This window comes from Siniperca chuatsi, linkage group LG14 (genome assembly GCF_020085105.1).
Source record: "Siniperca chuatsi isolate FFG_IHB_CAS linkage group LG14, ASM2008510v1, whole genome shotgun sequence".
Lineage (NCBI taxonomy): Eukaryota > Metazoa > Chordata > Actinopteri > Centrarchiformes > Sinipercidae > Siniperca > Siniperca chuatsi.
This window is the reverse complement of record NC_058055.1, coordinates 20021919-20034727: the sequence shown is the minus strand read 5'-3', so window position 1 is coordinate 20034727 and position 12809 is coordinate 20021919. Positions and strand designations below refer to the sequence as shown.

Here is a 12809-nt window from a genome sequence, read left to right as displayed (position 1 = left end):
ATTGACTTCAATCAAGTGAAACTGAAACTACAAACACAATAAGAACAGAATAGAAGAAAATGGAAGCAATATGATCTGAAATCGGCATGTTAAATACACATTGCACACATTTAAATGTTGTCCTTGTGAGTTTGAGTCACAGTCTGTAATTGAGTGTCTGAGGCAGAGAGTTCATCTCATCCTGCCTGCTTACTAATTGTAGCTTCCCTCTAGGTGTGTGTGTCTGTACAGCTTGTACTGAACACGGTGCAGTAATGCAGGGCTTCCACTAACATAGCCGAGTGCTGCTGTAGCAAAGCCTCTGTAATCTTCGAGTCACCAGTCGATAGGTGCTGCACTGACAAGGTGGAAGAAAGAAGGGAGAGAAAAAGATGGAACAAAAGATGGAAGGGCAGTAAAAACAGACATGGTCAGACAAAGAAAAGAGGAGGAAAGAAACAGTAGATTAGATAACTTGGAGGGTGGTGGATAAAGGAGGCGAAAATGACAAAGGAGATTTATAAAGAGGATAATGGTGAAATTAAGACAAAAGCATGGGGCTCAATTAAGACTAAACTGACATTGTTCTAATAATAAAAGTCTAATAATATTCACACTTTGACCAATGCAGGTCAGACATAATTATACCTGTGGATGACAAGCAAATATAGAAGTCCTGCATTTTGGTTTGAGATACATTTGATAAAGTTTTAAAGATTTATTGGTTCACTGAATATAATGCAAGTTCATTAAATATGACATAGACAAGATGTCTAGCATAGAAAAAGCATAAAACCTAATTTTTCAGCTTCTAAATTTTTAGGCATACAGGTATTTATCTGAATTACTTAAGATGCCAGGTGTGCTGACTGTTAAACATCAAGAAACCAAGACCATCTGTAGCCCATAACACCCCTCTCTACTATTCAGCGCTGTAATAAACCAGCCCTTTATATTTTCTGCAACATCCCTGCAGAATACAGTACATCTGGTTGAAAGTGGTGAACACAAATTTAATTGGAGAGTTTGAATGTGAAAACAAAGACAAGGAACACCTTGACTGCGGAAAAGTGGGATTCATGTGTGGGATTCAAGGCATTAGCATGAAATCAACAAATGCAGTCCTCTAGTCATGTTGCTGAAGGTCAGTGGTGCTGGTGAGTGTGTGTGTGTGTGGCTGCCTGCTGTGCGCAGGTCTGCAGATGGATACTGAATCAAACGGTTAGAGGATGGGGAGTTACGCAAGATGTCTTACCCAAACAGGCCCCTGAAGCAGCGGAGACAAATGGGAAGAGAGACAACATTGAAAAGCGTGAAAAAGAAAACAAAACCAAAAAACAGAAGCAGAGCTCTGCTGAAGTGATACAGCAATACAAGTGCAGCTGAGTGACAAGGCCTCTCTTTTTTCACACACACACTTAAGCAACAGCACAAACACACGCATAGGTTGACAGAATATACAATAGCTAAAGTTTAGACACACACACAAATAAGCAGAATAATGTTAGGAGCAGTTTCATAATGCCAGCATTGATTCATACACAGCACATGAAGGAAATGGCAGGATTTGTAAGGAAATCCAACTACACTATTTGACCTCACTCACAAAACATACTTGTGAGATGATCTGTCAGAAAGTAACAGGAAGCACATAAGGATTATATTTTAATAAACATTTTAAAGAAAACAGAAATATCAACTGTGAGTTTGAGCACATAAAACAGGCAAGTACAGAAATAAAGCTTTATCACGTAATGTCTTTCTTCTTGGGGAGCAGATGATGTTTATGTGAAGTTAGTGATTTTTACCCAAGCTGAAAAAGAAATATTTTAATATCGTCTTTGGTTACAATTAAAATAGTAGACACATTAATCGAGTTATGGCCTAATACTTAATGCTACTCTGTGTTGGAGACTTTTATCCGGTACAGAAGTATGTGATGGGATGGTATGTCATCACAGACATTTAATGACTTATAGTCTACAGTGTCCAAGATACAGTAGTACCTGCACTAACATGGACTGCAAGTCTCTCATACTGTATGTATTAGGGAATGATGCTCCCAAAGTGCAGTAACAACAACCTATTTTTGTGAATAAGTCCAAAAAACATACTATCTTTCTAACTACTGTCCAGGCAGGTCTATAACTGAAACAGAGTAATAATTTCCATAACAGTTCTTCTTGCAGGTGCAGCAGTAGCAGCAGCAGCAGAAGCATAGAAGTAGAAGTAGCATGCAGTAAACGTCTTGGACATCTTGTAGGATGAATGTTGAGATGCACAAACTCAATAACACAATAGTTATAGTGATATGCATTATGATTTACTATATGTAACTGTATCACAAAGAAGAAGAGAGGATGAAAATGGCATCGGGGACATGGGGTTACTACTTTATCATCATCTCACTAAATCACCTAGACTTCTGAGACAAACTGACTAAAGGCTAAAACCTCTGTCTATTGCTTTCCAATCTGTGGAAAGTAAATCAACTGGGTTGGTCAATATGAGATGTGTGTAAAGATGCATGCTCTTAATTTGGCAGAAAAACAACTTGTTTATTGCCAGTGTGTCCTTGTCATATAAAATCCGTGTCTGAAGTGGAGCACAATGTCAGCCAAGAACAGGAAGAAGCAGCAGCAGTGACGGTGGGTTTGTGTACATACGCAAGCTGCGCAAGAGCATCTGAATAGGATTTTACATTGTTAAACATTGTTATTTTTCTTAATTTAACTTGCCAGATGTTTAAGAAGTGAGCAAAAGCATTGAAAATGTGTGAGAGAAAGACTGTACCATAGCAACGGTGGTCACAGGCTGCATCCTTGTGATAGCCAATGTGTCCTTAAAATGACCAGTATGTGTGTGGGTGTACTTAAAACTGCATGGTATCTTAAATGACATTGTCCGCAGAGCAGCTTGTACCTTTTGTATACAAGCACGCACACACACACATACACCCAGTAGACAACTTTACAATGTTGCTTTCTGTGAAATTTTCATCCGAGGCACTGATGAATCCTGATTGACCCAAATCATCCGTCTCATCTCCATTCTCATCTTCAGTCCCTTTAATCAGCCATCAATTCCTTTGAATCAAAGAGTGGTTTGAATGGTGCCGACTAGCAAAATAAAAAGCAATGAAAGACCTTGTTTGGTCGATAAATAGAACACAGCGGAGAGCCTTTGGAAGCTGTGCATCGAGTAGATCAATGGCCGTGTGATAGCGTGTTGTGTTATGAGACAGAGCATCAGTTTTCATGCAAACTGTGTGGCTTTGTGGACATAATTACTGCAGAGCTGGAAACTGATAGAGTGGAGACAGTGAGAGAGAAAAGTGAGGGGACACGGGTACACATGACAGTGTCTGTGCAAGTGTGTGTGTGTGTGTGCGTGTGTGTTTGAGAGTTTACAGTGCGTGCGAGCCGTGCTGACGGTTAGCTCTGTAATTAACAGGGCTAGAACTGCGTCTTCTCTCTCACACACTGACACAGTATGGAGTTTAATGAGGCCTGGAGAGAAATGAAATGATGAAATGAAATCAAGCCTGTATCAGCACGTTACGGGTGGAATATTGAGTGTGAGCCTCCATCTGCACAATTGCTTTCAATTGCTCCAGATGCTGCAAGTACAATGGCTGGTTATGGATGACAACGACAATGGTTATATGATGATGATGATGATGCCTTTCACATTTTCGGGATTTGGCTAGAACCTTTCAACATTACAGCAGCAGAAGATAAAAAGAGTATTGCATCCCAGACAACCGCAAGTGAGAAAGCGCAAAAGTAAACACCACATTTTCAGAGCAATGTTCCTGTAACCACAGCTTGAAATGGGATGGACTTGCATACAGTTATTTATTTCTGTATACTGCCAGTTTCCAATAAACTTAGATAAGCATTTTAAGTTAAAGTTGGGTGAAATTGCTCAATTTCCTGCTAATACAAGCCATGAGAGGAGGCTGAAATGTGTTTTTCTATCACTTTCTGAGGTGCAATAAGTTCAGTCGCAAAGCTAGAAGCTTAGATTTCTGTTCATGCCTCCAGTAGTTTCTGTCTGCAGATGGTCACAGCTTGCTACAATACTTATGCAAAAACAGTAGACAGATCCAGTCAGAGAAGATTGTGGGCCGGCCAGCTTGTTCTAGAGTGGTTTTCGTGGAAGGTAAATCCACCTGAACTCACGTTACTAATCTTTTCAACCTCAAAAAAAAAAGGGTTTTTTGGCCACGTGGGGGCAGCAGAGAGCAGAAGTTGTGAACACAACAATGACATATTATCACCTTTTAAGTTGATATTTTGAACTTGTTAGCAAACAGTTGCTTATTTACACATCCAGCAGTACAGAGCAACATTGTCATTCATTTGGAGTTGTGTTTTCAGGCCATCTGGCTCTTGAGCTGCTAAATGCTCCACTATGTTCACCAGCTAGTCGCTAACTGTGTCTGCCTGTCGTTTGGTTCTGAGCAGGTAGTGTACAGTGGGTTTTTAGAGCTTTTTCACTGAAAACAGCTGCTGTGGCCAAAAACAGCTGTCTGCTGTGGCCAAAAACAACCCTATGAGAATGAATCAGAATAGTAAAGTAGAGGGCCTGACAGCTAAACAGTGAGCTGAAATTCACTATAAAGCTCCGTAAAGCAGAGGGGAGCTGCAGATTCAGGTGACAATTCCCTGTAGGTTCATCACCACGAGTGACCCCTTTCACTCTGTCTCATTGTTTTCACATTGTCATTTGATACATTGTTATTATAAAAATATAGATTATAGCTGCTCTCCTATAAATCTTTGTGACATAAAATCATGCCATGTTGTGTTTATGACTATCACATTTTCTGACCATAATTTACGTCAACGTTAAAACATTTTCTCACCATTTTGTGGTGCATATGGCCTTATAAGGGAATGTAGTTGTTGCTGTCCCAGATGCCATATGTAATGATATACACCTGTATCATTCATTCAATGTCCTTTTGCCTGCTATGCTTGTATGTTCAAAGTTTTAACAATATGTTTGGATTTGATTATTACTTTTAATCCATTTTATTCCCATTCAAGCACTGCCTACACCCATACAGACAGCAGTGTTTACATAAATCCTCTTACCTGAATGGTTTGGGTGGCAGTATACTGAAGCGTGTCTTCTCCAGCATCTTCCTGATCTTGTTTCGTCCTCCTGACACAGTGTTGGCCTTCATTTTCCTGGTGCTCTTGTGGTCTGTAGAGAACTCCATGTCTCCGGGAAGGTCAGGGATGGAGAAGCGATTGCCTTTTTTCTCCTGGATCTTGGGAATGTGAGGGCCGCCGTTCTTCTTCTCGTGTACGATCCTGCTAAGGAGCTCTTTAAAGACTAGATGGATGGAGGCATAGAGAGAGGAGGAGGAGAATTGATCATCATAATTAGCACTGATATAAATTAAATTAATTAGATTGTGCTCTATGTTTATTAGTGTGTGAGTACAAATACTCTGACTTCGCTCACCAAATATGTTTGTTTTGACGGTGAGAGAGAGGTGTGTGTTATTTCTGAGGATGTCAACAGCTTTGGTGACAGAGATGTTCTCAAAGTTCTGACCATTGATCTCCATGATCTGAAACAAGACAGAAGAAATGACAAAATTATAGCAGGACTCAAAACTGGCTGAAGTGCAGTGACACACAGAGGTACACGTGGACCTATGCAGGGATTTGTCTGGAGTATAAAAACACCCAATCAATTCCCTGTGAAACAACTAACTTTTAGATTATCCTTGACTTGGTCGGTCGGTCATGATATTATTCTTGACTCTCTTGACTCAGCATATCTGTAAGCAGTTTACTAAATGCAAATAGTGAACAATGTGATTATCCATTTACTTTCTAAATGACACAAAAAGGGAAGTGTGCAGTGCAGTGTGACTGCTGGGTAGCTTGATTTGAACAATGCCGTTTCATTTCACCTTCTGAAGAGATGAATCCACAGTTTGCACTAGTTAAATATAAAAAAAGAAGCAGACAGTCAGAAAATGTGCTGTATAAGGCAATATAGAATTTTTGGGACCTAGACTAAATAGGAACTAATAGGAACAAAATGTGACAGTACAGTCATCAAGTAGTAATTCTAATGAATCAATTATATCAGCTCTCACATTCAACAGTCAAGATGGATATTCTATGAAAAGTTGCCTCTGATCAAAACTTGGCAGTCGGATGCATATATTTTGTTCCCATTGTTTCTTACAGATCCTCTCAAGCCATACCAGACTTTATGGAGCGCACTAATGAACTGTGCTCTTTATCCAAAGGGTTTTATTGCAGTTCAAGCTTCAACTCCCAGCTGAGCCGCTGAATGAAATTTGGAGTTTGCCACTTCAGTGTTCTGAAGTTTGTTTGATCTTCAGGTTGTTGTTATGCTGAGAGGTGAATCTTTACCTCAGTTTGAGGTAATTGGCCCTTTAGAGTATGTTATCTTTAAGGACCTCCCTTTACTGAATCTGGTTCCTTTTTCCATTCCATAAATACTGACCAGTATCCAAGTTCCTGCTGCTGAAAAGTATCACATGACAAAACCATGCTTCACTGTAACCAGGCGACGAAGGATACCTGCTTTTCATAGATGTGGTGCTTTGTAATTTTTGTCTCCTCAGACCAGGCAATCTTTCTCCATTTAGCCCACAAAAACATGACTGAGGTGGTGGTCTTCTCTCTAGAGGCCTCTAGATTCTTGTTCACGTCACAATGATGATGCCCACAAGTCTATCTCTGAGGTCTATGAGTTTTTGGACTGTGGGACTGTATATAGGCAGGAGTGTGCCGTTCTAAATGATGTCCTGTCACTCAAACTCGTCACTGATGGAGACATCTTAAAGTCAAGAATCATTAAGTCAAATCTAAGCTGAATTTGGAGTGATTATATGGTCTGAGTATATGTATAATACATGTGCAAATATTTCAAGTTTAACAGCTTTGTAAAAAGGTCCAAACATATGTTTTCACTTTGTCATTTATTGGTTAGAGTGTGTTGATTAAAACCTCAATATCCATCTGCACATCTATATCTGAAAGATAGCGATGTAGCAATACACAGGTTCCTGAAGCCATATATGTACTGTATAAATGCTTTTCTCTATTTTTATGATGGTGTATCATACCTAATAGTACCATTCTATACTTTATGGCTGCAATTTTTTGCCTCTCATTCACCCATTCACACACTGATGGCAGCGCGCTACCATGCAGGAGGAGATGGGGATCAAGCCGCAAACCCTGTGATCTGTGGACGTCGTGCTCTACCTCCTGAGCCACAGCCGCCCCATTTTACCACGCAATATCACATTATGTCCTCTCACCTGATCTCCCCGCTTGAGCCCCGTCTCTGCAGCCTTGCTCCCTTCTTCCACCGACTCAACAAAGATGCCAAATCCTCTCTCGCTGCCACCCTGCACGCTGAAGTAGAGCGGCGACTCTCTGGACGCCTTCTGCAGAGTGATCTGTCTCCACTTAGCCTTGGCTGCACATGCTATGTTCAGCAGTCGCAAATGGCCCTTCATTTTCTGACAAGGAGAAAAAAATGGAAAAATTATGAGCCTGAGGAGTTTTGCATTTAAATTTGCTTTTTCGTTTCTTACATTGTGCAATGTAGATTTGGATGGAAAAACAACTTGCAAATGAAATCGTGTGCAAATGCTTAGAGCGGATGTTTTTGCATGAGAATACAAATTATAACAATAATCGTTTGATCTGAGCTACTGTTCTGACAAGGCATGGCCTGCAGGTATGTCTTTGGGGACTCGATATAATTTAAAATTAACCAACAGAACTGAGTAAAAAGTGACAAAATAAAAGATTAACTGAATTACAGCTCAAATGCACTGAAGTAAAAACTATGTTTGGATTGACGTTTGAGCTTACTGTCGCTTCTAGATGTTTCTCAAAGTCCTCCAGGAAGCGTGTCATAGCTGGGTCACCCTCAAAGTCATTGAAGTGGTTGTTGACCCACAGCAGCACTATTCTTGTTACCTGTGAGACACAATGAGAGCTTTACTAAGTGGAGACACAAAACGTACACTTCTGTTACAGTTCCTGTAACAATTTATTTTCACGCTCCAGTTCTTGCACTATTTGAGTATGAGCTTCTTTGACGAGAAATGTGTTGAGAGCTCTTGCAGGATGTTTATACTGTAGGTGGGTCGGAGATCAGGGACAGTACATGGTTCCCACACCTTCTTAAACATCAAATTCAATGACTTTTCAAGGACTTTCCAGGCCCATTTCCCTCAAATTCAAGGACCCAACACGGCATAGTTTGAGACAGGGTTCAAGGTTAATTAATGTTACAACACTGAGAATTTTTATATATATAATGAGAACTAGCAGGCTTTTCAGAAGCTCACAGACAACAATTAAAAAGAGAGAGAGGCTTGAATGAGTGAACATTTCTCAACTGTGCTGCTGTGTTACAGTGAAGTACAAAATAAAATATCAAAAGGACTTTCAAGGATAACTTTCAAGGATTTCAAGGACCCATGGGAACCCTGACTTTAGCAGGCTAAATGCTTGGCAACATGAGTGCCTCCTTACTCACTAGGTTACCATGCTGTCAAAAACTGCCCACGTTAAATATTTCTCATCTATATATTAATTGCTGCCAAACAATGCAACTGTTACTCTAACATAATGGAGCTCCAATGGTCAGATTTTTGTTTTAACGCAGTCCAATTATAGATCTATCTGTCTTTATTTTCTGAAAAAAGTAGTAGTTTAAGTAGCTAGTAAAACATGGGAAACAGCAGGGAGGCTAAATAATGACCATGTGCATGGCTGCAGAGAAAATGTTTAACCACTAGTTGACTGCTTAATTTTGTCCCACAATAGAGAAAAAAATCTGAAGAAAAACGTAAAGCAAAGGGCAAACAATTATTTCCCCAAATTTACACTGGTGGTGACATTGTTCCAACCTTTGCAAAAGGTCAGAGCGGCAGCCGATACAGCAACACAGTACATCAATCAATGTCCACTTTCCCCTCTCTCTTTCGTTTCTCACGCCATCTCTCCTCCTCTCTCTCTCTCCACATTCTGTTACTTTCTCTCTGCTTGTTCTGTACGGGATTAGATCCTGTTTAACGGAGCTGAAGATTATAAGCCTGAATGGCAATCACATAAAGACTATTGACAGTACAAGACTAATCTTAGGTTAAAGCAGTTATGGACAATGGGAGTGTCAGGCGTGAACAAATCGCTGCTGGGCTCAAGGACAGCTGAGCTGGCTGAACCTGTATTGATCGGCATGTGAGCGGCACAATACATGAATTTCCATCAACATGCATGAATACAAAACATTAGGAGTGCCGATAAGAGCATAAGGACTGCTATTTAAAACTGCACACATAAAATAGTACAGAATGGGTGAGTATATGCAGTTTTAACGTAGTATGCGTTTCCTACGCTACTACCCTGCACCATTTACTTACAGAGAAACACCTTAACATTCCCATCCCAGCCAACTGACCCACTTGACCTTTCATGTCCGCTCTTACCCCAACACTCACGCAAACTCAAAAGTACAGACACACATACAAATCTTGCTGGTCCACACACTCAAACTTTCCAAACTTTTGCTTTTTTACTCTTCACCTGTGTAGACACACACAAATTTGTGCATTCTTTCACACATCCATCCACATACTGTACAAACATACCTGAAACTACCAAAACCAGCCACACACACATGCACACAAACTCACCGTGTCCCGGAGGCTGTCCACCTGGAACCACTCCAGCAGTTTCTTGCCAACCTCCATGGGATTTGACAGGAAGGTCCTGTAGGTCAGCAGGAAGTCTTCGATGTAGGTGGGGTCCACCACCGATGGTTCCTCCACCAAGTGCATGATCAGACGCTCCGGGGTTCCCTGGGGTGAAAAATATAAACACACACATATAAGGATACACAGAGAAAAATGTACGATGCACACTCATACAACTGAAATGACACAAGGGCACACATACACACACACTGAAGCAAGCAGGCACACAAGCACACACCAATTTGAATAAATTATATTGACATTAATCAAAAAAGATGCAGCTATTGAACTGAGCTGTCAGTCACCCATCAGTAAAACAAAGACACGTGCAGACACACACACACACACACACACACAGAATAGCTCTTTTACAAGAGCACACTTGAGCTTGTGTTTCCGAGGTATCACATCAAGACCAAATAAAAATATTCAAGTTTTAATTTCTTTGTGTAGATCGTTCCGTTTTTATTACATAAGGGCCAAGACACATAAACTTTCAGCGAGTTTGTTAATGTAATCGGAGCAAAGGTTTCTAGGGGAAACGATTCATTTTGACAGGGAACAGAAACTAGAAAGCCATCCACTTTTGTCTGACACAAAAAGAACAAAGCCAAAAAAAGCAGCACTTGTGAATTGACTCATCTCCACTGGATGTGTTTTGGAGCCAACAGCCTTCCTCGGAGCGGTGGCCAAGAGAATCATTCAGACCCATTATCCGATCAATACCTGGCTGCCTCTGGAGGCTCAGCAGAAGGTTCAAAAGGCCTTGGAGCGCTTTGCAATGTAGCGTACAAGAAAATGCTCTGGCAAACACTAATAGTGCTACCGCTGCCTCTAAACAATCAACTGAGAACACCGAGCAGATGCATTGATGTCTTTGCAAGATTCTGTGTGCGAGGGCATGGTCAATTCATAATGAGGTGGTACTTAAATCAATCCAGGGCATTTCAGTGTATTTAGTACATAATAACGAAAAGAAAAAAAAAACATAACTTGATTTTCTGATTTAAGAAGTTACTCATGTTATCCAAAACTTAGGGTGAGATTAAACATGCTTATTAGCTTGCTGTCATGTAGCTTGAACCTTGGACATTAAACCTTCCCTTTCTCATCTTGATTAGAGATGTTCTTGAACAAGGTTATATTCTATTCTGTTCTATTTCTATATCAAGTCAGTTAACAAAAGTTGAGCTCTGGGTGAAACACCAGTCTAACTTGAGCTTGCATTTGAACCCCAAGTCATCCTGTGTCACTCCACCCACAGTGGATTCACATTTTGTAGAGATAATAATAATCTGTTACTTTGTTGATCTTTGTCAGAGGTTGGGGTCAGATACAGAACAGAAACCTTTGGGATTAGAAGAATTTCAGTAGACACTTCAGAACAGCAAAATGCTTTCTCGAACCCTGGTACATTTAAAATCACTAACCTTGATGACAATGTGTCCCTTCCTGGTCCCGCTGCGGTCAAGCTCGCGGTGCTCCTTCACCATCACAATCTCCCCTTCCTCCTCCACCTTGTGGGTGTTCTTCTCCACATGATTGAGGATGCGCCAGTAGTCCTCCTGGGCAATGCAGACGAACTGGTCGAGGACGACATGGGGAAAGCGGGTGAACTTGTAGTACAGCAAAACACTGCTCTGCACCACAGTTGGGTACTCAAACAACAGCAGAGAAGAAGCATGAGGGCCGGCAGAGAGAGACATGGGAGGACGAAGGAAGAAAGGTCCAACGACACTGTTTCTCACACTAACTAAACTCAATTAAATAAGGCTCAATATAAGTACCTATGGTGGTCCAAAATCCTCTCAACAAGCCATTTTGCAGTAGGATCCTTTACTTCAATTTGACACTGGAGCTAAACAAACTTCCTATTATATCACACTGAACAGAAAGTGCCAAGACGTGACTCGTCACTACCCTACAGCACTGTCATACGCTGCACTTCCCTTGACTAAATCGTCAATTTCTGCATTTGCCTCGCTAAGAACTACCTCTGCAACTTCCTGTGTATCTGAAGACAGGAAATAATGTGTGCAGTGGAGGAACTGGACAGTGTGAACAGACGTTACCGCAAGTACATGCTAGACTTCTTTTACCTTTGTGAACTCATTAAAATCGCATCTCTGCTCTACATCAAGACTGTCTCTCTCTGAGAAACCTGCAAGGCTATTTGTAAACACATCTGAAAAACTTCACCACTCCATGACAATGTACAGTGGGCCTGTAACTTAAGTGACAACTAATACTCTGTATTTTAAAGGTATACTAAAAGTAATGCTATCATAATTTTTTACACGTGTACTTTTATAATAAATGAAAGAAAAGTTATAATGAAAATCTCTAAATTAAGATGTGCCATTATTTAGTTGTGGTTGCCAATCTCTACACTGTAATCAAAAGCAGAAATTAAGAAATTAATAAAAAAAAAAGACTTTGGCATTCTCGCACTGTGAGAAACATTTTGTAAGTAAAGCTGTGCAAGATTAAAAAGGAAACACACCCTCACATCACACAGATTATGTAACGTAATTGCAAAAACATTGAAAGAACATTCATGGTGATATCTTGTAAAACATGGTTATCAAAAAAAAAAATTGCACTTATCAATGTATGATTGTTCTGGTATCAATAGCAATATCAGATACTCTTGCCTACTAAATAAATTCAACTTACTAGTTACTAGTTGCACCTTTACAAACACTTGTCTAAGTCTGCCATGTGTCAGTGCAAGCAAAGATGTTTGTTTTTAAGCTGAAATGCTATCAAGAGGTTGTCACACAATTATTTTGTTAACAATCACATTGAGGCTGTAAGTGTACATTAACTTCTTGTAGCGAGCAGCTCAACAATTTTAAATGTTTTCTTTTTTGTCTTTATCGGTCTTCTTTACCTGGCAGTCGTCCCCCTTGGTGCGAACTTCTCCGTTCATGTACTGTTTGTCCAATGAGGGTGAGATGCCAAAACTGTTGCCCATACAAAGAGTCTCCACTCTTCCCTCTGGATGGCTGATCTCCACCGCCCCGTTCAGGATAACATACCAGAGGTCCAG

The 12809-nt window shown here is 40.4% G+C and overlaps 1 protein-coding gene across 10 annotated transcripts in view; it reads right to left on the bottom strand.

The window, feature by feature from the left end:
* The window catches only part of LOC122888738 (rap guanine nucleotide exchange factor 6-like), a 157956-nt gene that overhangs the window by 31071 nt on the left and 114076 nt on the right, over positions 1-12809 (bottom strand). For 7 of the 10 annotated variants that reach the window (XM_044223519.1, XM_044223523.1, XM_044223521.1 and 4 more), the window contains 8 exons: positions 12651-12809; positions 11188-11340; positions 9698-9862; positions 7866-7973; positions 7304-7507; positions 5458-5566; positions 5082-5325; positions 1235-1246 (listed from right to left, as the gene is read on the bottom strand). In XM_044223519.1, the coding sequence (XP_044079454.1) occupies positions 1235-1246; positions 5082-5325; positions 5458-5566; positions 7304-7507; positions 7866-7973; positions 9698-9862; positions 11188-11340; positions 12651-12809 (1154 nt within the window). The remainder of the gene's footprint in view (positions 1-1234; positions 1247-5081; positions 5326-5457; positions 5567-7303; positions 7508-7865; positions 7974-9697; positions 9863-11187; positions 11341-12650) is intronic. The other 3 variants (XM_044223520.1, XM_044223524.1, XM_044223525.1) reach the window with 1 other exon arrangement.